The sequence below is a fragment of the Taudactylus pleione genome, unplaced genomic scaffold (assembly GCF_031769625.1).
Source record: "Taudactylus pleione unplaced genomic scaffold, aTauple2 ptg000475l, whole genome shotgun sequence".
In the NCBI taxonomy this organism is placed as follows: Eukaryota; Metazoa; Chordata; class Amphibia; order Anura; family Myobatrachidae; genus Taudactylus; species Taudactylus pleione.
In genome coordinates, this window is record NW_028284877.1 from 701,428 (window position 1) to 726,478 (window position 25,051).

At 44.6% G+C, this 25,051-nt stretch overlaps 1 protein-coding gene across 1 annotated transcript in view; it reads left to right on the forward strand.

Annotated features, from left to right (window-relative positions):
- OVCH2 (ovochymase 2) overlaps positions 1–25,051 on the forward strand; it is a 104,430-nt gene that overhangs the window by 31,109 nt on the left and 48,270 nt on the right. Inside the window, exons 11-18 of the mRNA XM_088449004.1 lie at positions 1,101–1,241; positions 4,554–4,684; positions 7,832–7,925; positions 10,632–10,763; positions 17,013–17,087; positions 20,269–20,455; positions 21,516–21,585; positions 22,550–22,745. Of these exons, the coding sequence (XP_088305130.1) occupies positions 1,101–1,241; positions 4,554–4,684; positions 7,832–7,925; positions 10,632–10,763; positions 17,013–17,087; positions 20,269–20,455; positions 21,516–21,585; positions 22,550–22,745 (1,026 nt within the window). The remainder of the gene's footprint in view (positions 1–1,100; positions 1,242–4,553; positions 4,685–7,831; positions 7,926–10,631; positions 10,764–17,012; positions 17,088–20,268; positions 20,456–21,515; positions 21,586–22,549; positions 22,746–25,051) is intronic.

Genomic DNA, 25,051 nt, shown 5'->3' on the forward strand with positions numbered 1-25,051 from the left:
TATCTCTATCAATGGTTTGACAAACACTGTAGCTGGCCATGAAGCTTTCAGTAATGGAATGTTAAGCCCAAATAGGGATTCACTGCCTATGTCAACCCCATCCATGTTACCAAGAGTATAGTGGGGTCTTCCGTAGTGGATGAACTTGGTATTGCTGGGTTCTATATCAGCTACATGGGCTGCTCTAGTGGTTGTTAAACCATTGACAGAGCCCTATTTCTGCCTTTGAACTCTAGTTGGAGGCATAGGCAAACACGAGGGTTTCAGTCTGCCTGGAAACCTCCCTCTCCAGCACACACATGACCACAATAGAAATAGTAACATAATAGAGTTTTACTAGTGTTGAATGTTCTTCTCAGTATCACAAATGAAATAATTAGCACCACCTGTGGATCTTTTATCATGTATCAGCCAGTAATGAATAACCTGTGCACCAACTAGGAAATCTGGAAAACATGCACTATTAGGGATGCACTGCTATAGAGCCCAATATGTACATATATGTACAGGGCAGTGCTAGGTTCTTCTGCTGCTCCTCCAGGCTCCCAGACTTGCACCAATGGTCTGGAATGGTGCCCATATCTAATATAAAAACATCCAGCTCAGGAAGAATGGCCCTACTGCCGCATCTAATGGCTTATTGTGATCGCTGGTCCTGTGTATGCTGGAATTATGAGACACAATACACATTGTATGACGTATATTAAAGCTGGATAAGTACTAATTCTGCCCTCTTCATGGACTGGCCACACTCACTCTAAAATCAAGCATTTGGAAACCCCCCTTTAGAAATCCTGCGTTTGCCACTGGGAGGGTTCAGTACACGACGGGTAATAGAGCTCTATCGTCCAATAATAGCAGCAGTTGTATCTACAGTGGTTGAGCAAGTGTACCCCATTGCGGTCACTACATGGGATGTGGGAGTTCTGCTATTGCTACTTCATACTATAAAAAAAAGTTTCCTAAAAGGCATTTTAAGAGTCTAAAAAGTTATTTATAATAATCTCATACATATTGAAATATCACTAGCACTGCATCATTCACCAGCAAATGAGTGCCATTTATTTACACATTGTCATGAGATTCTATCTTCATTTCAGGAAAATTCTGTGGTGACGTTTCCCCTCGCCCCATTCTCATCTCTGGCACGAACATCTCCCTGAAATTCATCTCTGATTTTCAGGAATACAGGACCGGCTTTGCTCTGACTTATATGGCAGTAGAACCAAACTTATATCCAGGTGATGGTAGTGGGACATCTCCTTTTCCACTTTAATCTGTATGTGTGTAAAGGAAGGGTTTATGTCTGACTGATAAAACAACAAATAAACCAGTAAGAGTTGGCTTGTGTGAAGTCAGTGTTGTTATCATGGGGAAGATTTATTCTTGTGCACAGCAGACTTTCTGCTGAAGAATAGATATTATGTGGTCCTCTATCAGTCTGAAATGCAGTGAGACTAAAAAAAAAGATACTGCTACATTGAATTGTTCATAAATTCTAATTGTGTTGTACAATTTAGCCTCACACTAGGAAGAAATTCCCTTAGATCCTTTAAGCTGGGTACAAACTATCCGATAAATGCTCCGATCCTACACAGTGATTATCGGATGGGTGTGCACCCATAGACACTAAGCAATCTCTAGCTCAGTGTGCCCTTCCTTCAGATCTCCTTAATAGGACTGGGAGGTCGGGAAGGAGGTAGCTTATCCAGCACGCCAAATCCCGGTCTGACCGTGCCAGGAGTGTTTGAAGGCATTTTTTGGCTAACACCAGAATTTCAATGCAGTAATGATGTAATAAGCACACTGCGGACAGATATTGGAGGATGGGGTGGTAGGTGGATGAGGGCAGAGCCGTAACTAGACTTTTTGGTGCCCTGTGCCAGAGAGAGCATTGCCCCCCCCCACCCCCCACAGTTTTTAAACAGAGACATAAGATAGTGCACCTGAAAAGGGTCATGGCCTCATGGGAAAGGGCCTGGGAAGAGAAAATGGTGGAGGCCAGGAGATGCTGGGGATAAAAAAAGAGGAAGATACAAGTGATGATAGTAAACCGGAAATTTGACAGGCTCAATCAGTGCCCCCTGCCCTGCGGTGCCCTGTGTCATGGTACTGGTCACATAGCCACATAGGTCTGCGAGCAGAAATGAGAGAATTCGGGCTGAGAGCAGGTCGCAAGGAGTGAGAGATGCAGTGCCGGGGATTTAATGCCGTTGCAATGGCAACTTGAACCCTTCGCGGGTAATTTGATTGATTCCTTAGGCTGACTACAGCTGATTACTGCTCACATTCCTTTAAGAATTATGAAGCTGCAAACTGGGTGCTAGACATGCAACAATTATGAGGATAGGGTGATGAGAATCATTCTGTGGTCTTGGTTGTAGGTCACTCTTGCAGAACATACAGTACTATGGGTAGGAATATGTGATAATGGTATGTATTTCAGTTTTCATATAATGAATTTGAGGATAGTTTTCGTAGCTCTAACACAAGATCAGGTTGTGCCAACGGTGTGGAGATTGATGTTTTTATGTGGCCCACCTTGATTGCTGTTGTGGCAGCCAGCTATGGAATGGGATTGAAATGCCGGCGCCCCGGACTTACCTTCGTTCGGGATGGCGTCCTAAGCATTCCAGCATCGGAATTATGATAGGCGGTGGTATTTCGACGCCTATCATAAATCGCTAGCTGGCATTCCGCTGTCAAGATTGTGACTACATCCCGGCAGCTGTATGTGTTGAAAAAGATTATTATTAAGATTTTTTTTTTAAAAAGCAGGGTATACACTTTATTAAAATTCTGTGGTTATGTAATTGAACTTCCAGTGTTCTATAATAGTGTTCATTCTAGCACCCTGCCCCTGTCACACCTGTGCAGTTCCTCTTCCCTGCCTGAGGTGTCACTCTCTGCTCTGGTGCTTCTAGCACACTCTGGTATGTAGCTCAGCAGTTTGTTGCATTAGCTGAGTGTGCTAGAAGCACCAGAGCATAGAGCGACACCTCAGGCAGGAAAGAGGAACTGCACGAGTTGTGACAGGTGCAGGGTACTAGAATGACCACTATATAATGTGTTTGTCTGGTTTATTTCTTGGCTGGTTATAGCAAGTTGCCATTTTCTAGTGCACGCATGTCAAACATACGGCCCGAATAAATATTTTATGCGGCCTGAGAGTGTGGGCGCACATAAATATGATTACATCCCGCCAGCTATATGTGTTGAAAAAGATTACTATTAAGATTTTTTTTTTTAAAAAGCAGGGTCTACATTTTTCAGGCTACCGGATGAGAAGCTCTGTGTGGCAATGGTGCCTCTGTATTGGTGCATCTTGCAGAAATTGGTTGGATGTCTTTCATTTTGGACTTAGAGAAGGCTTGGAGTTAACATTAGAAGTGTGTGTGTTTGTGTTGGGGGGGGGGGGTGTATTCAGGGCTTAACCTCAACACTGCTGTGAGGTCTTTTATAAGTATGTCAAGGTAATTGCTTTAGTGACTGGAAGTTTTTATATCAATTTACCTGGTGGAGGCTTCTATAAGGGTAATGCTCCCATCAAAGCATTGATTATCATATCATGTAATGGAGGATATAAAATTTCAATGTAATTGAACTTCCAGTGTTCTATAATAGTGTTCATTCTAGCACCCTGCCCCTGTCACAACCTGTGCAGTTCCTCTTCCCTGCGTGAGGTGTCACTCTCTGCTCTGGTGCTTCTAGCACACTCTGATATGTAGCTCAGCAGTTTGTTGCATTAGCTGAGTGTGCTAGAAGCACCAGAGCAGAGAGCGGCACCTCAGGCAGGAAAGAGGAACTGCACGAGTTGTGACAGGTGCAGGGTACTAGAATGAACACTATATAATGTGTTTGTCTGGTTTATTTCTTGGCTGGTTATAGCAAGTTGCCATTTTTTAGTGGAAGCATGTCAAACATACGGCCCGAATAAATATTTTATGCGGCCTTAGAGTGTGGGCGCACATAAATATAATATGCGGCCCACACCCCTGCCATGATCGGCAGTGTTTACTTCTTTTAAAGCTGGCATTACTGGGGGCAGCGCATAAATGGCACTACTAGGGACATTACTGGGGGCTCTGCATAAGGGGCATTGCTGGTGGCACTGCATAAGGTGCACTTCTAGGGGCATTACTGGCGGCACTGCATTACTGAGGCACTACTAGGGACATTACTGGGGCACAACATAAGGGGCATTACTGGACACTGCATAATGGGCACTACTAGGGCACTGCATAAGGGGCATTGCATAATGGGCACAAATTCAGGGGGCATTACATAAGGGGATCTAATACAGGGGGGAATTGCATAAGGGGCACTACTACAGGGGGCACTGCATTGGTTTTTATTAATAATAAACCTTTCAAAATTGCATATAAGACTTTTTTTGTCGCGGCTCACTCACTCTTAGACCTTGAATATTCGGCCCGGTTGGTATTTTGAGTTTGACATGCCTGTTCTAGTGTATAAAGCTAAATAAATATATACAGTAAAGGAACAGAGCTATAGCTCGCCAATTATATGAATACACATCCCTGTACTTCCAGATTCTGACTGTGGATCAGTTGCCGTTATCTTTGGGGAAGGAGAAATTCAAACTATGGGACACCCTGAGAAGTACAGTAGTCTTGCTAATTGTCATTGGCTTGTCTATGGTCCAAAGAATCACATCGTAAAGGTATTGGCCTCAATTTATCACAGTGATAACTTCTATATCTAGAGCTCTGTTTACAGTTCCCAGATTTGTTCAAAATGTATTTCCTGTTACAAATAGACACAGTACTGTGGGGCTCATTTAGAAGTCAATGCTTTTTTTTGGTGTTTGTCTTCTTTGTAAGATTTCACAATGTGCATGCACACGAAAATATATATACAAACAGTATATTCCTATATTGATATTTTTGGGTGTATCATTGGCTTGCGTGCCCTTATACCAGGATAGGCAAAAACAGAGGCGGGCAAGCTTAGACATAGCCCAGCATTGCCGAAATTGCCCCACAGTTAGATTTCAATGGATCAGCAAATAGGCCTTTGTAGGAGGTGTATCTGAAGGACTGGGACATTGACATGTAGTTAGAATGCTGATTATCAGCAGCTCTGCCTAACGGCGTCTGATTCGCTATTAGCTCATCAACGGCTCCAGCTCATAATACTTAAATCATTAACTGTAGATGTCTGACCTCCCTGGGCCCTCCCCAATGCTTATGCAGGATGTTGCAATGCTGCTTAACCCTTATCATCTTGCCTGTGTTTTAGTCCCACCCAACATGTTTTACATCCTCCTATCTATCAATCACTCTTCAATGTATTTTAAACCCCCCCAATGTTTTTTATACCCTCCCCTATCTCCCCCCAACGTGTTTTATCTCCACCCTTTCCAACGTTGTTTCTTTATGCAGGTGGTGGTGCACTATCTGCTAAACAACTTATCAGAGTTCACCCCATGTCTAATAGGCTTACTTATGATGTGGATAAGGTGTATAAAGGACAGGGGAACCATGCTAAGACTGGGTGCATGTACAGCAGAGGAGAGCTGTCACTGTAAAGCAACAGGCAATGAATCCTAAGGTTGCCTGTTGCTGAATGGGGTACTACTATGCAGTGCATTGTGGGAGATCAAACAGGAAGTGTAAGGGGGGACATGGAGAGGTGCAAATGGAGAGATACGGATAGTGTCAAATGGAGAGACACGGAGGGGGTCAAATGGAGAGACACGGAGGGGGCAAAGGGAGAGAGACACAGATGGGACAGTGGGTAAGAATAGCGTAGTTTTTCTCTTTCTTTATTCTCTTTCTTTTTTAAATACTTATTACATTATTTTGACCCAACTACTTAAAAAAAACAGGATTGCTCAGTAATTATTTTGGCTTAGGGGTGCCTTGAAATTTTTTTAACACCCTACTGTAAGTGTGCCGCGAACTGGGCGAGATTGGGAACCACTGGTATAGGACAATAAATAAAAGTGATTATTAGGTGAAAAACACATTTTAATGTATAAGTACTATATATATATATATATATATATATATATATATATATATAGTACTTAATATATTTGCATATATTGTTGCTGCAGATTCTGAATTCAAAGTACTGTAAAGTAGGACTTTTGTCAAAGAGTAAACTGTCACAGTAATGCACAAATGGATGTGCTGGGTGCAGTAGTCCTCCAAATGGGTTGATATACCAGGGTACGATATATCTGGCCAGAATTATATGACAGGTGTAACAGCGGTATGCAAAATATATAGATGAGAGCAGTCTGGCGCTTAGGGTATTGCTGGGCATTGTAGTGCACCGAGCTAAAGAGTAGTAACTGCACTGGCGGGTGGTAGCATCATGCTCCCTTAATATATCGGTGGCCATACAGTTCAAATGTGGCACTCTATAACAACTTTGGGGCTTGTTATATTTGCGAGTCCCTGAGGTGCGTCCATCAACGCTGAACGCCCGTGAGGAAAGACTTTCAAGAATGCCAAACCCCCAAATGCTTATAGAGTGCCACATTCACACTGTATCACCACCAATATACTAAAGGAGTGTGGCGCTACCTCCCGCCGTTGTGTTTACTACTCTGGAGCATGGTGCACTGCAAGGCTCAGCAACACCCTGAACTCTAGTCTGCCTATATATAATCTGCATAGAGCTGTTACTCCTGTGATATCCCTACTTGTTGTGACACAAATACTAATGTTAAACACCCAGTGCACACAATAAGTAAATGTTGGTATAAGTTGCAGATTAAGCATAACGATACGTGGTGCCAAGCATGGCGTGGGTCACTCATATCAGATCTCTGTTTTCTGCCTTTTTATCCAGAATAATTCGCCCACAGAAGCTACGTGAAATCCCAGCGTCACTAGTCAGTGTACCCTTGCATTGTACCTTTGCCGCATTATTGATGCTAATAAGATGTACAGTATATATTATCTAAGTATAAGTGGCAAAGCCCGCGGTGTGACAAATGGGGCTATTTAGTGCAATTTCAGGATAGGTGTACGTGGACACATCTACAACAGACATTAAATCCATTAATATTCTGGGGTAGGAAGATGCTCTCAATTGCTGGCCCCCAAGTAGCCCAACCCAGCTCAGACAATTGAGAGGCAGCTATTGCTCTATCTTGGCGTTCAAAGTTGGGGACTTGCTCAACTAGGCTAGTAGCTGCAATAGTCTCCAGAATGGTCTCAAGTAAGTATAGACTAAAAGTGATGCATACTTAATGGGGGCGATTCACTTGTTTTTGCAAGCCCCGTCACGCCTGATCGCCCATCACTTTAGACCGGGCAATATTCAATATTTGTTCCGGCTCTAGGCACCCATTCATTTTTCGCACTGGTCGCCCCCTAATGACCTGGTTTAGCCGCGCAAAATGGCTAAACCCGTCTAAACTACTAGGCGCGACACGTAAAATGCGCGATAAGCCCGGCTTTTCATACATCTCTGCTCGCCCCCTCAATATGTGACGCGCAAAGAAGAAATCCCAATGAAATAATGTAAAATTTCTGGCTGTGAGATTGTTTAGAAAGTGTGATGAAGATGGGGGCTGAATACTTTTCTAAGGCACTGTATAGTATACTATACTATATATACTAAAAAAAAAACTTGTAACCGTTCTTGAATGTGGTTGTCTATTACCAAGCATATAACATTAATCACCCTTGCCAAGTGTCCCCTATGTGATGGACAGCATTTCATGTTTTTGGGCTTCCTTCTACTTAAACAGTCGTTCCTATACAGCATGTGTTAGATTACATAGGAAGAGTTTATCATTCTTTATGTTTATAAATTGGCACTCTTCTCTCGCCACCCTTTGTTTTTCCAGATCACTTTTTTCGCGTTCGAAGTTGAGCCGAGTAATGGATGCATTTTTGATAATGTTGTCGTGTACCATGATCTGGCAGGAACCATGGTGGCAGGTTTGTAAGTTACGTTTTATAGTAACTGTAGTATAACACAGTTTTTGGGGTCCGGAATGTAGAACAAGCCCAGCTCAATTGGACTATTGGGAGGTCTGGAACAGTAGATTGGTAAAAAAAATATCAACCAATAATTTACCCACTGAATTGCCTCATGTGACTGAATATTCATGAGTATCATACCCCTTTCAGATCTAAACCTCGGCTTTGACCCGGGTCACAGAACACGGGTTGAAGCCAGGGTTTTTAAGTACTTACTCCCATTCACATCTGGGTTAGGACCCAGGCCTTCCATCTCTCAGTAGGCACTTGGAGATGATGTCCTCTGAAAGCACCCACTGTATCCTGCAATCAAGTCCTGTTAAGCATGACCCGGGTTATCAAGACCCGGGTCATACCTTTCAGACATGAGCCGGGGCACTAACCCGTATAGCAAGTTACGGGAAAAACCCTGGTCGGTTGCAGGGTCGCGGACCCGGGACTGTCTACTCCAGCTTATTCCTTTCAGACGTAAGCAGGACCTGGGTCGATGCGAGTTGCCAGCAAAAAACATTTTTTCTTATGTCTGAAAGGGATATGACAAATCATAATAGACTCATGTGGGTGCTGTCAGTTACAGATGTGTTCTCGCTTACTGGTTGTCCGTACGCCATATGGTGCGAGGCGTCCGGTGCGGCTGAGACACTCCAAGAGGAGTAGCGTAACATATTTTTCTCTAAATTTTGCGTCTTATACTGGGCATACACTGTGAGATAAAATGGCTGTCAGACCGACAAGACACAAGCTAAAACCCATCAGATATTGTGGCCATACATGTGAGATATGTCACGATATAAAGCCACAATTTCCCCATTCATCCCCTGTGAAGGAACAGGGGAAATGCTGGGCGGTCGGCCGGGCAATTCATACACTGCCTACTCTTATGCTACAGACCCACCTGTGGAACAGTGATTAGAAGACAGATATTTGAAACAAGATTTTTTTTATTTAATACAATGCTCTATGTATCAACTTTATAAAGTGTGTATTTTGAACTTGATATGATATGTTGTATATGTAAAGATATTTTTTTAATTAAATACTAATATAAGACTTGAATTCCACACATCTAATACTTATACATATACACATTGTTGAAATATCTGTTTTTAGTTTAATATATGCCATCCACAGATAACATTTGAATGACACATATCTCATACCAATCTATGAGCCATATTCAATATGAGCCGAGCCGTGATACTTTTACGCGGCCCGGACTTTCCGCCTACTTTGCCTCTTTTGTAAGCGGAAAAGTATCGCGGCCGTCCCGGCTTTACCCCATATTCAGTATGGAAGTACGCGAAAACGGGACCCGCCGAAACTTAAACAAGCGGAAAGTACTGTCAGTTTTGGGGAAATCAGCCTGACACCCCCCAAATAATGCTCCGGCATAGGGGTTCCCTATGGTACCTCCCGATTTGGCTTGCTGAAGGTATTTGGTGATTTTAAACGGGCTCAATAGCTGCTAAATAGCGTTTTTCTATATGTCATGAAGAATAGTATTTTGGAGGTTTTTTTCCAGAAAATAAGTTATCCCAGCAAATTTGGGGTACTTGAAAATGGGGGTCAGCATATTTAAAAGTTGCTAAAGTGAAGTTGAAAAAATCGTGAAAAATCCACCTTCCGCAAGCACCTGCAGAGTCAAGTTCACTAGTTTTTAAGTTTGTACCCCAACATTTTTTTTTGCCCTCTTTTTCAGTGTCATTTTTTAGGGTGTCCTTAAGTGTTTTTTTATTTTATTTTTTTAACACAGATTACCTTTGGGGGACTGTCTAAAGGCTGCCGCAACACTGCACCCCAAAACCCCAATTCTGCACTTTTTTCTGCCTCCCATTCATAGGCGAAACTTTTCCGCCTATTACATTACATTGACTTTCCGCCTAGGCGGAAAATCTTTAAAATTGAATACAGGGTATAAGTCAAACAGGCGAAAATGACGTCATCGGCGAAAAGTTTCCGCCAAAAACATGCGGAAACGGACTTTTTGCCTCAAATTGAATATGGCCCAAAGGGCTATAATATTTATAATAATATTTATATGATAAATAGATTGTTCATGCCCGACTGTCCGATAATCGCTGATCGGTCGTGGCCATGCACTATGCAATTATCCCGATCCACCAGTAATTGTATGCCTGGCTTCAGTTGCATCGCAGACGCAGCGATAAGCCCCGTACAGTGTACCAGAGACAATGGGCTGCTACTTTAATGGAACAAGAATTGGTTTCAGACAGGTACAAAGTTACAGGTGAAGCACCACGGAACTTGGCGTGATTGAAAGCCGCGGCCACTCGCACACTGGAGCCCTTGTTACACACATTCAGCCTCAGTCGCGCATAGATGTACAAATGTTGCAGACCGGATTGATCAGTGGACGTTAGGAATGTAGTTTGGTCAATGTGTTTCAATCATGCCAATAAGGTGGACATTTTGAGTGAAGGACATTCGGAGCGGCTGAGTTGCCCGGGACCTGTGCGCCAAGTGGGGCTGTTTGGGGCGACCGATTTAAGCGTAAGAAAGGACACATCTCTGTAGTGACCTTCTGTATGGAAATGTATTTGTTGTAGTTATTGTATTGTGCAATGCTCCATGATGTTCTAGTTAGGTCCCAGGAATACTGATGGCTAGATTCTGTATGCAAGTGTTACCTCTCTATTTTGGCAGGAAAGTTCTGTGGCTTCTCACTACCCGACCCGGTCCTGAGTACCTCCAATGTCATGCAGATCAAGTTTACCTCAGACACAGCTGGCAACTACATTGGGTTTCGAGCGGCTATTTCGTTTGTTCCAGTATTAAGTAAGAATTCTCTTTATTTTAGATCTACCAACAAATTCGAGGCAACTTATTCAAAATTTTACAATTTAAAAATTACTGTTTTTATTATGTCACTTAAGGGAATTTGCTAACCTCCAGACCTGGGGTATGACAGTGTTATTTAAAAAAAAAAATAAACTAGCTAGAGAGGTAGGTAGTAGGATAATTTAATATTAGGTTGATTCACGTAGAACTTCATTGTATGTTACTGAAAACTGCAAATGGGTTGGGGACGGGATGTCGGCGGTCAGAATCCAGATGCCGGAGTCCCGACAGGGTTAGGATACAGACACTTGACGGTTAGTATCTTAACCCTCCCCCTCTCCCTACTCTAACCCTCTCTCCCTGGTGCCTGTACCTAACCTCCCCCCCTAGACCTAAACCTAACCTCCCCACACCCTAAACCTCCCCCTAGTACCTAACTCCTAACCCTCCCCCTAACCGCAGTACTTACCGTCCCGGGATGCCAGCGCCGGGATTCTGACTGGTGTCGGCTTTCCTGGCGCAGGCATTCTAAGCGCCGGCACCCCGACTGTTGGTATATTGACCGGATCCCACTGCAAATATCGATAAAAAAGTGAATGCTTGCAGAAATTGTGATGTATACTGTGCCTTAGGTATAGGTCTATGATTTTATATATCTTATTATATCTCCCACAAACTCCCTAATGTATTAATAAAACCATTAGAAAATCCATCCATCTCCCTCCCTGTCTGTCTCTCTCTCTCTCTCTCTCTCTCTCTCTCTCTCTCTCTCACCTTCTCTTCCTTCAAATCGCTTTTCATTTAACTTTGTTAAATTCCCAGTGCAAATCTCACTTTGGGGCATATGTATCAAACCTTGAAGAGAAAGAAAGTACCAACCAATCAGCTCCTAACTGTCATGTTACAGGATGTGTTTGAAATATAATAGGAGCTCATTGGCTGGTACTTTATCTCTCTCAAGCTTTCACATATCTCCCCCTTTATCTTGTATAATCTAGTATTTAGTGGATGCAGTCAGTAGATTACTCCACAATGTCGACAGTTATGATGTTGACATAGTTGAATCTTATGGGTTACTATGGGCAACATCTCCACTTCTATAAACCTGCACTTTAGTAAGTATACCCCATGGCCTTTAAAGTGCACGAATAGTATATATATATATTTTTTTAATGCCACAGGTTACAATTGTCCGCGGGTTGTGTTGCACGGTCTGCTTTTCCAGGTAATGTGCCATAGGGTGCCATCAGAAATGAGCATTAACTGCTGCCTCGGGGCTGTTTACAGTTTGATTGCAGCTCCCTGATTGGATAACTTCAGGCACCTTACCTTACCCTGGAGAAGAAACCAAGCAAATCAACCCACAGCTGATTGGATTTGTGACACCTTGTTGGTTTATGTGGTTGTAGAGGCTACCAATTGTTATTAAGTCCTGTTGTGGTAGTTTGTATTGAATATTTAGCTAATTTTGGTTGACACTCAATAGTATGTGTCATGTATAATAACCGTGATACATCATTCCTTGGAAACAGAGCAGAGAAGATAATATTATCTTACATCTGGAGAATTGCTGTTGTGCTCTCTTTGGCAGATGTGACCATTTTTCTACTAGAGCATTTTGATGATTGTGGAGGTAACTTGTGCCTGTGCCCAATGCAGGGTTTATTTAGGACATCTGTTACTCCCCCCATAGATGTGCAGGGGATTTCAGTTACGCGTTTTCTTGGAGAATGGTATTTGTTGTGTCATTTCACATTTAAGTTCCTAATAAAGATGATGTCTATGTATTGTAAAATGGCTATACATTGTAAGCATTGCTTTCTCTCATTTTCTGCGTCGTTATTTGAATTGTTTGGTGATTGTGCTGATCGATTACAGTGTTGTGTTTGTACAGACGTTGTGAGGATGACATTCTGCTCCCAGAATTGTAATTCCCAGATTCTGTCTCTTATTTGGCTACGGTGTATTTCTTTTTCCGGATAAACTGATTTGGTGATTTGCTATCGTGTTGGGGCAGGCTTTTGTCTGGCGATATCTTGAGGTTTTTCGTGAATTTTCCACTGATCTCTGAGCTGGTTGCTCTCTTTATGTAGGTGATGTACGACATATACATTTTGAAAAATATTGTGTAGAATTTCCATTCAAAGAGAGACATACCTTGCTGTGCCTATGTGTCTTGCAGTGCAGCAGGTCTGGTGGTTACCTTGTAATGCTCTTCCTATATGCTAAAAGAAAAGGATGTGGTTTTGTTTTGGACTTGTATCTTACTTTGCGAGTCTCTCTGATGGTTCTTACAGTTGGCTTATTAACAAAGAATAAAGTGATGTTTCAAACAGTAGACAAATTAGCAGAAACAAGGAAGTGAGTGTAATTTGAATCCCACTGTAATTCCTCCCTTCTTCCAGGCCACCCTAATGCACTCTGTCACCCTCTTTCCTTCCACCCTCTTCTCCACATTATTCATACTCTCAATTCTCCTCTTCACTTGCACCATCTCCCTCTCTATTCTTCCACCATCTCCCTATCTTGGCTTCCATGATCTCACTCTCTCCTTTCCCCCTTTACTAACACCATTTCACCCTCTCTCTCTCTCTCTCTCTCTCTCTCTCTGCATTCCCACCTTCTCCCTCTATATAGTTCCATCTCCTTCTCCCTCTATCCTCCTCCCCCTTTTCTTCTCCTCTATACTTCCACCATTTCCCTCTCTCCTTCTCCCTCTCTATACTTCCACCATCTCCCTTTTCTTTTTTCCCTCACTATATTCCGCCATCTCCCTCTCTTCTTCTTCGACCATCTCCCTCTCTATATTTCCACCATCTCCCTGTCCCCTTCTCCCTCTCATCACTTCCACCTTCTCCTTCTCTCCTTCCCCCTCGCTATACTTCCACCATCTACCTCTCTCCTTCTCCCTCTGTATACTTCCACCACCTCCCCCCTTCTCCCTCTTTATACTTCTACCATCTCCCTTCTTCTTCTTCTCTATACTTCCACCATCTACCCCCTTCTTCCTCTCTATACTTCAACCACCTCCCCACTTCTTCTTCTCTCTATACTTCCACCATCTCCCGCTCTCCCTCTCCCTCTCTATACTTCCACCATCTCCCTCTCTTCACTTCCATCATCTCCCTCTCTCCTTCTCCCTCTCTTCACTTCCATCATCTACCTCTCTCCTTCTCCCTCTCTTCACTTCCATCAGCTCCCTCTCCTTCTCCCTCTCTTCACTTCCACCACCTCCCTCTCTCCTTCCCCCTCTCTTGACTTACACCATCTCCCTCTCTCCTTCTCCCTCTCTATACTTCTACTATCTCCCTCTCTCCTTCTCCCTCTTGATACTTCCACCCTCTCTCTTTCCCCTTTCCCCTTGCTATATTCCATCTCCCTCTCTACTTCTCCCTATCTATTCTTCGACAAGCTCCCTCGCTATACTTCCACCATCTACCTCTCTCCTCCTCCCTCTGGATACTTCCACCACCTCCCCCCTTCTCTCTCTTTATACTTCTACCATCTCCCTTCTTCCTCTCTCTATACTTCCACCATCTCCCTCTCTTCACTTCCATCATCTCCCTCTCTCCTTCTCCCTCTCTTCACTTCCATCATCTCCCTCTCTCCTTCTCCCTCTCTTCACTTCCATCATCTCCCTCTCTCCTTCTCCCTCTCTTCACTTCCATCATCTCCCTCTCTCCTTCTCCCTCTCTTCACTTCCATCTCCCTCTCTCCTTCTCCCTCTCTTCACTTCCATCTCCCTCTCTCCTTCTCCCTCTCTTCACTTCCACCATCTCCCTCTCTACTTCTCCCTCTCGATACTTCCACCATCTCCCTCTCTCCTTTTCCCTCCCTTCACTTACACAATCTCCCTCTCTCTTCCCTCTCTATACTTCCACTATCTCCCTCTCTCCTTCTCCTTCTCTTCACTTACACCCTCTCTCTATCTCCTTCACCCTCTCTATACTTCTACTATCTCCCTCTCTCCTTCTCCCTCTAATCTTCCACCCTCTCCTTTTTCCCTTGCTATATTCCATCTCCCTCTTTGCTTCTCCCTCTCTATTCTTCGACCAGCTTCCTCCCTACATTTCCACCATCTCCCTCTCCCCTACTCCCTCTCTTCACTTCCACCATTTCCCTCTCTCATTCTCCTTCTATATACTTCCACCATCTCCCTCTCTCCTCCCTATCTATACTTCCACCATCTCCCTATAATATTTTCCCCTTTCTATTCTTCCACCATCTCCCTCTTTCTCCCTCACTATACTTTCACCATCTCCCTCTCTATTATTCCACCATATCCCTCTCTCCTTCTCCCTCTCTTCACTTCCACCATCTTACCTTCTCCTCCCTCTCTTCACTTCCACCATCTCCCTCTCTCCTTGTCCCTCTCTATACTTCCACCAGTTCCCTCTCTCCTTGTCCCTCTCTATATTTACACCATCTCCCTCTTCCCTTCTCCTCTTCATTCTTCATCATATCCCTCTCTAGTCTCCCTCTCTTCACTTCCACTATTTACCTCTCTCTTCCTCTCTATTCTTCCACCATCTCCCTTTCACCTTTTCCCTATATTCAATCTCCCTCTCTCCTTCTCTCTTTCTATATTTACACCATCTCCCTCTCTCCTCCCTCTCTATACTTACACCATCTCCTTCTCCCTCTTTATACTTCCATCATCTTCCCCTTTCCTCCTTCCTTTCTATACTACCACCATCTCCCCCTTTTATTCTCTATACTTCCAGCATCTCCCTCTCTATACTTCCACCATCTCCCTCTTTCCTTCTCCCTCTATTCATTTCCACCATTTCCCTATCTTCTCCATCTCTGTTTTTCCATCTCCCCCTCTCCTTCTCCCTCTCTATACTCCCTCCATCTCCCTCTCGTGCTCCCTCTCTATACTTCCACCATCTCCCTCTCTCCTTCTCCTCTCTATTCTTCCACCATTTCCATTTCACCTTCTCCCTCTCTATACATCCACCATCTCCCTCTCTCCTTCTCCTCTCTTTATTTCCACCATTTCCCTCTCTCCTTCTCCCTCTCTATTCTTCCACTATCTCCTTTTTCTCTTTTCCCTCACTATATTCCACCATCTCCCTCTCTTCTTCTTCCTCTCTATTCTTCGACCATCTCTCTCTCTATATTTCCACCATCTCCCTGTCCCCTTTTCCCTCTCTTCACTTCCACCTTCTCCTTCTCTCCTTCTCCCTCGCTATACTTCCACCATCTACCTCTCTCCTTCTCCCTCTGGATACTTCCACCACCTCTCCCCTTCTCCCTCTTTATACTTCTACCATCTCCCTTCTTCTTCTTCTCTATACTTCCACCATCTATCCCCTTCTTCCTCTCTCTATACTTCCACCATCTCCCTCTCTTCACTTCCATCATCTCCCTCTCTCCTTCTCCCTCTCTTCACTTCCATCATCTCCCTCTCTCCTTCTCCCTCTCTTCACTTCCATCATCTCCCTCTCTCCTTCTCCCTCTCTTCACTTCCATCATCTCCCTCTCTCCTTCTCCCTCTCTTCACTTCCATCTCCCTCTCTCCTTCTCCCTCTCTTCACTTCCATCTCCCTCTCTCCTTCTCCCTCTCTTCACTTCCATCATCTCCCTCTCTTCACTTACACCATCTCCCTCTCTCCTTCTCCCTCTCTATACTTCTACTATCTCCCTCTCTCCTTCTCCCCCTTGATACTTCCACCCTCTCTCTTTCCCCTTTCCCCTTGCTATATTCCATCTCCCTCTCTGCTTCTCCCTATCTATTCTTCGACAAGCTCCCTCCCTATATTTCCACCATATCCCTCTCTTCTTCTCCCCTCCACTTCCACCATCTCCCTCTCTACTTCTCCCTCTCGATACTTCCACCATCTCCCTCTCTATACTTCCACCATTTCCTTCACTCATTCACCCAACATCTTCCTCTTCCTCCATCTCTGTACTTCCCACCCCTTCCTTCTAATCTTTTTCCCTTTCTATTCTTCCACCATCTCCCTCTCTCCTCCCTCTCTATACTTCCACCATATACCTCCCTCCCTTCCCCAGTGACTGCTCCCATTCCTGCTGGTGACATGACTTTGCTTTCACTCTATGGAGAATCTGCCTATCATTTATTCATTTAGCATCAGATTTCCTATAGAAAAATAAATAGATTTGCTGCTAATACAGTACTCACTGGAAATGTGAAAAATGTCATTCATATGTCATCTATTTAGACATCAAAAAATATTTTGTTTCTCAAATAATTACCAAAGTTTTATTCCTATATCATAGCTTATACTAGGAAGACGACACATAGGAAATGGTATAGTCGACCACGAAAAAGCCAGGCTGCAATGGAACCCTTTGGTATGTAATGTCCTAGTCTGTGATAGAAGTGTTTGTTCTTCTCTACCCATTACACTTAGGGTAGCAATACACAGCTACTGATGTGTCCTCAAACTTCATTGCTGCAGTTGCGCCTAACAGCGCCCCACGTCCTGTGTGAGTCTGCTAGGGTCGGATGTCTTTTTTGCCCGAAAACGAGACTTAGTCGCAATGGAGATTGTGCTGATTTGTTTGATTTGCGACACTTGTATATCTGTACGAGTGGGGGTTACAACCTATATGCCCTATCACATGGACACACAGTAGGCTCATACACACTAGACTATTTTGTGCATGAAAACTGGTTAATATAGTCCAGTCTGTATGAACTGAATGACCAGAGATGTGCGCTCCCGTGGGTCGTCAACCATACCCCCAGTTGGCTGAACATGCAGCTCGATCTGGGGATATAGTTAACGACGCTATGCTGCCGAAAGCAGCATGGCCCCGCTACTCCCTCCCCCCCGCCTTTGTTCCAGTCGCTGACGATATCGCCACATACACACATCTTCTAGTGTGTATGCGGCTTACAGACATTAAGACATAAGGTTATTTTATTTTTGTCAGAAGCCAATTAATTTTCCAGTATGTTTTTGGAGTGTGGGAGGAGACCGAAACATTTAGGGAATAGCCACCAAAACACAGGGAGTACATACAAACTCCAGCCAGATAGGGCCTTGGTCAGGAATTGAACTCATGACTTCAGAGCTATGAGGCAGTAATACTAACCAGTACGCCAAATGTGCTGCCTGGCTGTATTTCCCATCATTGATCTGGCACAATCTGGTCTTCCACGCTTATTGAATCCTATATCCTTCAATGCAGTAACTGCGGATCATGGATGATACCTGTGTAAGACACTGAAAGTTGGTTCTATAACAAGGCATGTACTGTATATTTTAGAACACATGTATATGTAAAAATAAGTTGTCTATGTAATTTGCCCCATCGATCAACGTTATACAATAACTAGGCCAAATACTCTGTGTACCCTTCAGCTAGCCCTTAATATACATTTGCTCTGCTATACACAGGGATTTTACAAATATGTGTAACAAAAAAAATAAACTTTACTTGTTTCATGCCTGTCACATATACAGCACGTCACTGCCGGCTCCGCCCCCTTTATGTCAGGGACGGTTCCGGCAGCCCCAACCTCCCTCGCCACAATCCACCGCTTGCGACCACCCCACGCCTAGTGGGAAATTCACCACTGTTCAGCTCACAAAACATGACCCAACGTTCTGCTTCAATAGTCACCATATTATTGTGAGATATCCAGGTCCATTAAACATACCCGGTCTAATGTATTCTAAAAACTTGCACTTCCATACAGAACATTCATCCAGTACTCCTATAACCTTCCAGATCATCCATTCTGTCTTTGGAAAACATACTATAGGCAGTAATTGTCTTGGCTTCCTCTTTGGTATCTCCCCATGGTGGCCACACTTGCCCAGTATTTTCTATTGGAGAGATGTGCAGATCCCTAGCTCTGGGGTTCTTTGATACCTCCCAAATTATATGGAAGCTTGGCTGACTTAAAATTACTTGTAGAACAGCCAGTGCTCGAAGTGGGAATTTAGTGGTGGGGGTATGGAGATTGACTCCCCATCCCCGTCCCCCCCCTTCGGCCCCTGCTTCCATATCACCCCATTGTACTTCTAACTCACCACACTTTTCCCTGCCTGCTCTCCTCTCGCACACCTGAGGAACTGATTCAGAGCAGGACGCTCTGACAGAGCGCTCACTCTGAATCAGGGCCGTCCTTCCTAATTTTAGAGCGGCCTCCTGGCCACTCGCATAGCTGTGGGTGACCACCCACAGCTATAGCGAGCGGCCAAAAAGATGGTCGCGATGGTCAAGACCATCGCGACCATCGGGCTTGCGACGAGACCCTTGTGGTAGGGTCTCATCTGCCGCAAGCCCTGGAGTGCTTTCGGCTCTATCAGAGCCGAGAGCACTCCCACTGACATCACTTGTGATGTCAGTGGGGCCAGCCCCAGATGGTAGGTGTTCCCATGGGAACGCCTCTGTCTGGCCAGCCACGCCCCCGGCACGCCCACCAAAGGGGGCGTGCTGTCACTCACCATCGACAGCACGCCCCCTTTGTAGCGAGACCCATAGCGACGGCTTGGCCGTCGCTATCCGGGTCTCGCGCATGCGCATGACGGAGCTGGCTCCCTCGTGCGCATCTGCACTGGGCCAGCATCGACCCGCTTGCGAGCGCTCGTGAGCGGGTCTGAATCAGGCCCTGAATCCCTCTCGCCCCCTACAATACTAACTGCCTGCTTCCATCTGTCTGCCCCTCTCTCTATTCCCTCTCTCACACCCTTCTCTCTCTCTAATTGCTTCTGACCTGCACTGCTGGAATGGAGCCGTCGGGAGCATAGGGTCTTCTTAGTTGCTGGCTGCTGCAGTAGTGCACTCCAGTTTACACTAAACCGGCGCCACTGCAAGCCAATGAGAAGCTGACACTTGGCAGCTTCTCATTGGCTGGCGGCCAGCGAGCTCCGCGATTGGCTGGTGGCCGGCAAGCTCCGTGATTGGCTGGCGGCCAGCGAGCCCTGCGATTGGCTGCAGTGCAGCCGGGACCCGATGCTCTGTCCCGGCTGCGTGCCAGCGCCTCCACCTCCGACGATCGAGATGTGTCGGGACACATCTCTACACATTGCCATCGCTGTTCCAGTGCTGGAATCCATACTGGATCCCAGCGCTGGTACATTCTCTTCTGTGGCGAAAATGATGTGGGGCCGGGAAGTGGCGGTATGTCCACTCAGGACAACTAAAAAAAACATAAAGGGCCAAATGTAATAGGGTGAGAGTTTAGAAAATGTGAGAGTAAACTCTCACACTCGGCCAATGTAATAGAGTCCGAGAACATGCAAACTCGCATTGTTGAAGATACAACTCGACCAATGTATTAGTGTGAGAGTTTACTGCTAAACTCTCACCCTATTACATTTGTCCCAAAAAATCAGATGCACATTTAGGGGTTAATTCAATAAATGGGGGGGGGGGCGGCTGCAAACAAAAATCCACAAGTCCGGCAGTACCGTAAGTGCAGCATATAGCCCCCATGCTAGGTACCAAAAACAAAAATAAAACCTAAACCTTCCATGTGATTTTGCTGCTTCATCAGTGTTTTCTTGTTTGGCCTCAGACAAGGGTTGTGGAGCCCCCCCAGTGCCCCCCAGATTCATCCATCGCAGCATAACTGAAGCAGAAGATGCTATACCCAATTCCTGGCCCTGGCATGTCAGTATAAACTTTGGCAGTACACACGTGTGCAATGGGGCAATTATTTCAGAAACGTTTGTCCTTACATCTGCCAATTGTGCCACAGAAAGGTAGGTGATTATTTCACAGCTGCTAAAGGTACATGCATGGAATCTTTCCTAATGGCCGTCTGTACTGCCCTCTAGTTGGTCAGTACGGGAAGTAGTCAGTACAGGATGTAGTCAGCATCCCAGCGGTTGGGATGCCAGTGGTCACAATACCAGTGCCTGAAATCCCAATAGCATTCAGAATCTCAGCTCCAGAATCCTGACCGCTAGCATCCCGATGGTAGTATTAGGTCCAGGCGGAGGGTTAGGCACTAGGGGGAGGATTAGGCTGCGGGAGGAGAGGATTGGGCTGTGGGAAAGGTGGGCTAGGGGGAGGGTAAGGGTTAGGACACTTACCTAATTTTGGGCCTGATTCAGCATGGATCGCTATTGTGATAGCATATGCAGACGGACAATTGTTGCGTACTGCTCATGTATCGCAGTGTGCATACCCGAGTTAGCATTGCAATCGCTCTGCGTTCACCTACGCATCTACAAAGCCATCGCAGACAGAGGGATGGGACGTCATCGTTTGGGGGAAATGACGAGGAAGTGGTTGGAGAAACTCAGGCATGCCAGTTCGTTTGAACGCTGTTCCATGGGCGTGCATAAATTAGCCACTGCGATGGCTTACGTAGCTTGAGTACTCACTGTGTGCGACGAGGTTAGCAATTTCTTCGTAAGGTCAGACCTGTTGTGATTCTGCGTGAGGGGCCGATGTTACTCGATGTATCCGATGTATACGCAAGGTATTACGGATGTGCGAAAGCGGTAGTGGGCGTCTCTATGCTGGCTTTGGGCGTCTCTACAATTGCTTTGCGATTGCAGTCATTACCATGTTTTTCGCAACAGACCTGCATGCGTAATCGCAACTGCGATCCGTAATGAAACAGGTCCTGTGTCGGGATCGGTAGAAAAAAATTAAAACGTAATATAATTAAAAGAAAATACTGATCCAGTATATTACAGTGGAGTGTTAATGGGACAGTCCCATCTTATACTGAATGTTGGAACATCAATGTGTTTAATCCTGGGAATTGCATCATAATTATTATTTTAGTCAATTTGTGCATTTTTGTTGCAGAGAAGAGATTCATGATGTGTGGTTAGTTGTTGCTGGGCTGCATGACCTGGAGCGGTCAGAGAATACTCAGGTTTGACTGTTTTCTCACACTATTGGCTCAAGTCATTTTCGTGTTATCTGTAGAAGAGTGAACGGTTGTCGACACTAGATGTAATTTGCCAGATTAAAGACTGTCATGATGTGCCCAGGATTGGTGCAAGCCTTGGGGGCAACCTAAGTGACCCTTACCCACCTAGGATGCAGCACCTCTCCTCTTCTCTCGACGTTCCCTTAGCAGCAGGCAAGAGGTAGGAGTGTCACTCTTTTGCCTGTGACCTCATAGCCAAGCTCCACACCCCCAGCTTAACACTAATATACAGATGCAGCAGCCAGTTGCTTCACATGTAAGAAGCTGCTGGCTGCCTCTCCATCATGCCAGATGCTGGTGCGCTGTGTAGGGTATCTCGGTCCCATCCTGAAATTCTGCTACACAAGGTGTTTAGGTTCCCTACAACACCATTGGCGCCCAAGGCAACTGCCTAAGTTTTCCTAATGACAACTATTAAGGGTCAATTCAATTACCAGTGAACTGCGGATGCAATGTTATGGACAAAAATCGGCAACGTAGCACCGTTGTAGAGGGTACTATAAAAGGCACCGCTGCATCACGGTACATCGCACATGCAAATTCACAGGTAATTTTACATCGACCCCTTAAAGTTTTACACAGTGGGGCTTTTTATATTTTTCTGTATCTTCACACATCTAGGCACGTATGTGGGTTACAGAGGCATCGTCAGAGAGTGGATGGGTGGGCAGGAACAGATCACCAGCTACGTGACCTAGGCCTGACTTATGGCCCCATCTGAGCTGGATTGTGGGCTGGGGGTAGTGAATGCAAGAGAACAATAGTTCCCTATTGGTCCGCACAGTCACACCACTCTTCTGGAATCGCTTGAGGAGAGATGAGGAGATTAAGGAACTTCCATATGTGTCCTACAACTTTGCAGCTTATGGGACTTATAGCGGCATCCTTTGTTGTTGTTTTTCTCCAGAAACGTTTCGTGAAGCGAGTTATTGTGCATCCCAATTTTTCCCCACTGTCAATGGACTATGACATCGCCTTGATCCAACTAGAAGAGCGGTTCCAGTTCAACCTTTATATACAGCCCGTATGTCTCCCAGAGGCAAACATCATGGTGGAACCATCCGTCCTCTGTGTGGTGTCTGGTTGGGAACTCAAGAGCAACGGTAACTTTGTTCACGTTATTATCTCTGGCTAGGTTTGATAAAGTTAGAACATTTTTTTTTTTTTTAAATTGCAAACGGTGGTGCAGAAATCACCTGCAACTCACAGCAGCTCCGGTCCAGAGCCAATCAATGGACTTTTGGAGAATGAAAGATCTCCTTAATTCCTAACAAAACTACAAATACTCCATGAGTTGTTTAAAAATACAGTGAAGAAGAGCATTGCTGCACGACCATTGGTAGCCCTGCAGAACCCCTCCAATGTTATTGCTGGCGACAGGCAAAAGAGAACCCCACGTGAAAAATCCAGTGCGTGTCCTATATTTCTTTAACCTCTTTGCTAATGGATATACAAAGCTAACCCCAAATTTTAGGGTAAGGGATTGCATGTATTAACAGAGATGCTGCTTATAAAGATACTGGTCCGTATGGAGGATCTCATCGGAGTTCAGGATACTTTGGTCAAAACCAGATCTCCAACAACTTTTGTGTAGGTTACATACAGTATATATCCTATCTGATCCATTCCTCTAATGCAGGTTGCACCTGTGCCGATTGTGATGCCCCTTTAGTCAGTTTGGCGGCTCTAACAAGTACTGATTAATATCCGCCCTTATTCCGGATGTTCCCAACCTAAAAACATACTTAATCTGTGAGTGCCCTGTGCCTGAGGTCATCTGGTGGCTGCACCGATGGAGCCTCAGGATCAGGCTCAGTGGTCACAAATTTGGATACCAACCTGCAGGCTCAGCAAGTAAACAAGTGTGTGGCTAGCCTAACACAGTCACCCCATGTATCCCCCCATGTCATTAAATACATAGAACTTATATTACTAATATTTGGACATTTTGTTGGATCTGGTTCTTAGGTTCTATTTTGAAATACGTACACTTCTGTTCTGTTTTCCCAGTTACTATTTCCTTATTATTTTTCGTTTTTATATATAGCTCTCTACTGATACAGGTCCTGATTCAGAAATGTACCCTATGCCGATAGTTACGCAGTTGAGCGATTATTGGTACCCTGCATAAGTGTCTAAGTCGCACTGCGCATGCGTCAAGGTACATTACCGTAGATGCTTGCAGCGACTTTTATATGCCGTGTGATTGACAGCCAGGGAGCGGTAGGTCATGGGGAGTGTCGCCAAATAAAACCAACAAAAAGGACTGCGCAAACATCTTCACCTAAGAATGTTGCAGAATAATACAGTTTATGTTGTAACAATTTAGGGGAATATAAATATATATAGATATGTATATACGAAACTACACACAATATATTGATGCTGCTGTCCAAAAAAAATCAGAGGTCACCTGAGAGTTAGAAATCTAGAACAATAAAGATAAAACAGCTCAAATCATTGTGTGTATAAAACTGTTGCATAACGGTGGATATATATAAAAAACATAAAATGTATTCACATAACATAAATCAACAGAAAACTCACAATAAAAGAAAAGATTAGATCAATATAAAATCTGACATTCAAGGAGGTATATGGAAAACAGAAGTCCCGGCACTCAATTTGGTAGAGTATTTGGTAGAATCTGGTGTTCAATGAACAAAGGTATACTATATACACAAGTCCCAGTACTGGAAATATATATAGTGAACTTCACTGGAAGGATGAGTTAATAAGCCTGACCTACAGGCAGGTATAATCTGGTATTTTACCGTATCCAAATGCGACAGTCCATGCCCTTTCGCAGGTGGATTCCCCAGGTGTCCAACTCTTGTGTGCAGCTCAGTGCGGTCCCAGTGGGGTAATTTCTATAGACCTGTGCTTTTTGAAGGGTTGAAATAAATAGGACCGGAATAGAAGCTCACTCTATTAGACCAATGTGTTCTTGTGCATAAATGGTCCATGATCGTATACAGGGTCCGCCTAACGCGTTTCTCTGTTGTCCACAGCTTCGTCAGAGGCTTAATTGGGGAGTGTCGCAAACATTTTCCAGTTGTGTCACAGCCTGCGTCTGGGATCTCCTATGCAGGAAAAGTGGCTTCAGGCAGCATCTCGGTTCCCACAGCCATTCTACATAGCCATAGAGTAATTCATAACTGTGATAATCGAATGATCTGCTGCTGTTACTACGTCTTTGAATGCAGATGCTTCGATTTAAAAAAGCCGCAGGTTGGGCATCTCAATACAATCCTCGGTGTCTGCGACGTTTGCATACATTCGCATTAGCGTCCATCTCTGAATCAAGCCCACAGTCAGACCACTGATGTCTGTCTAATCGTCTAGACTGTTTTCGTATGTTAAGGCATTTACAACGTTCAGTGTCCCAATGGAATCTTATCGTTAATGA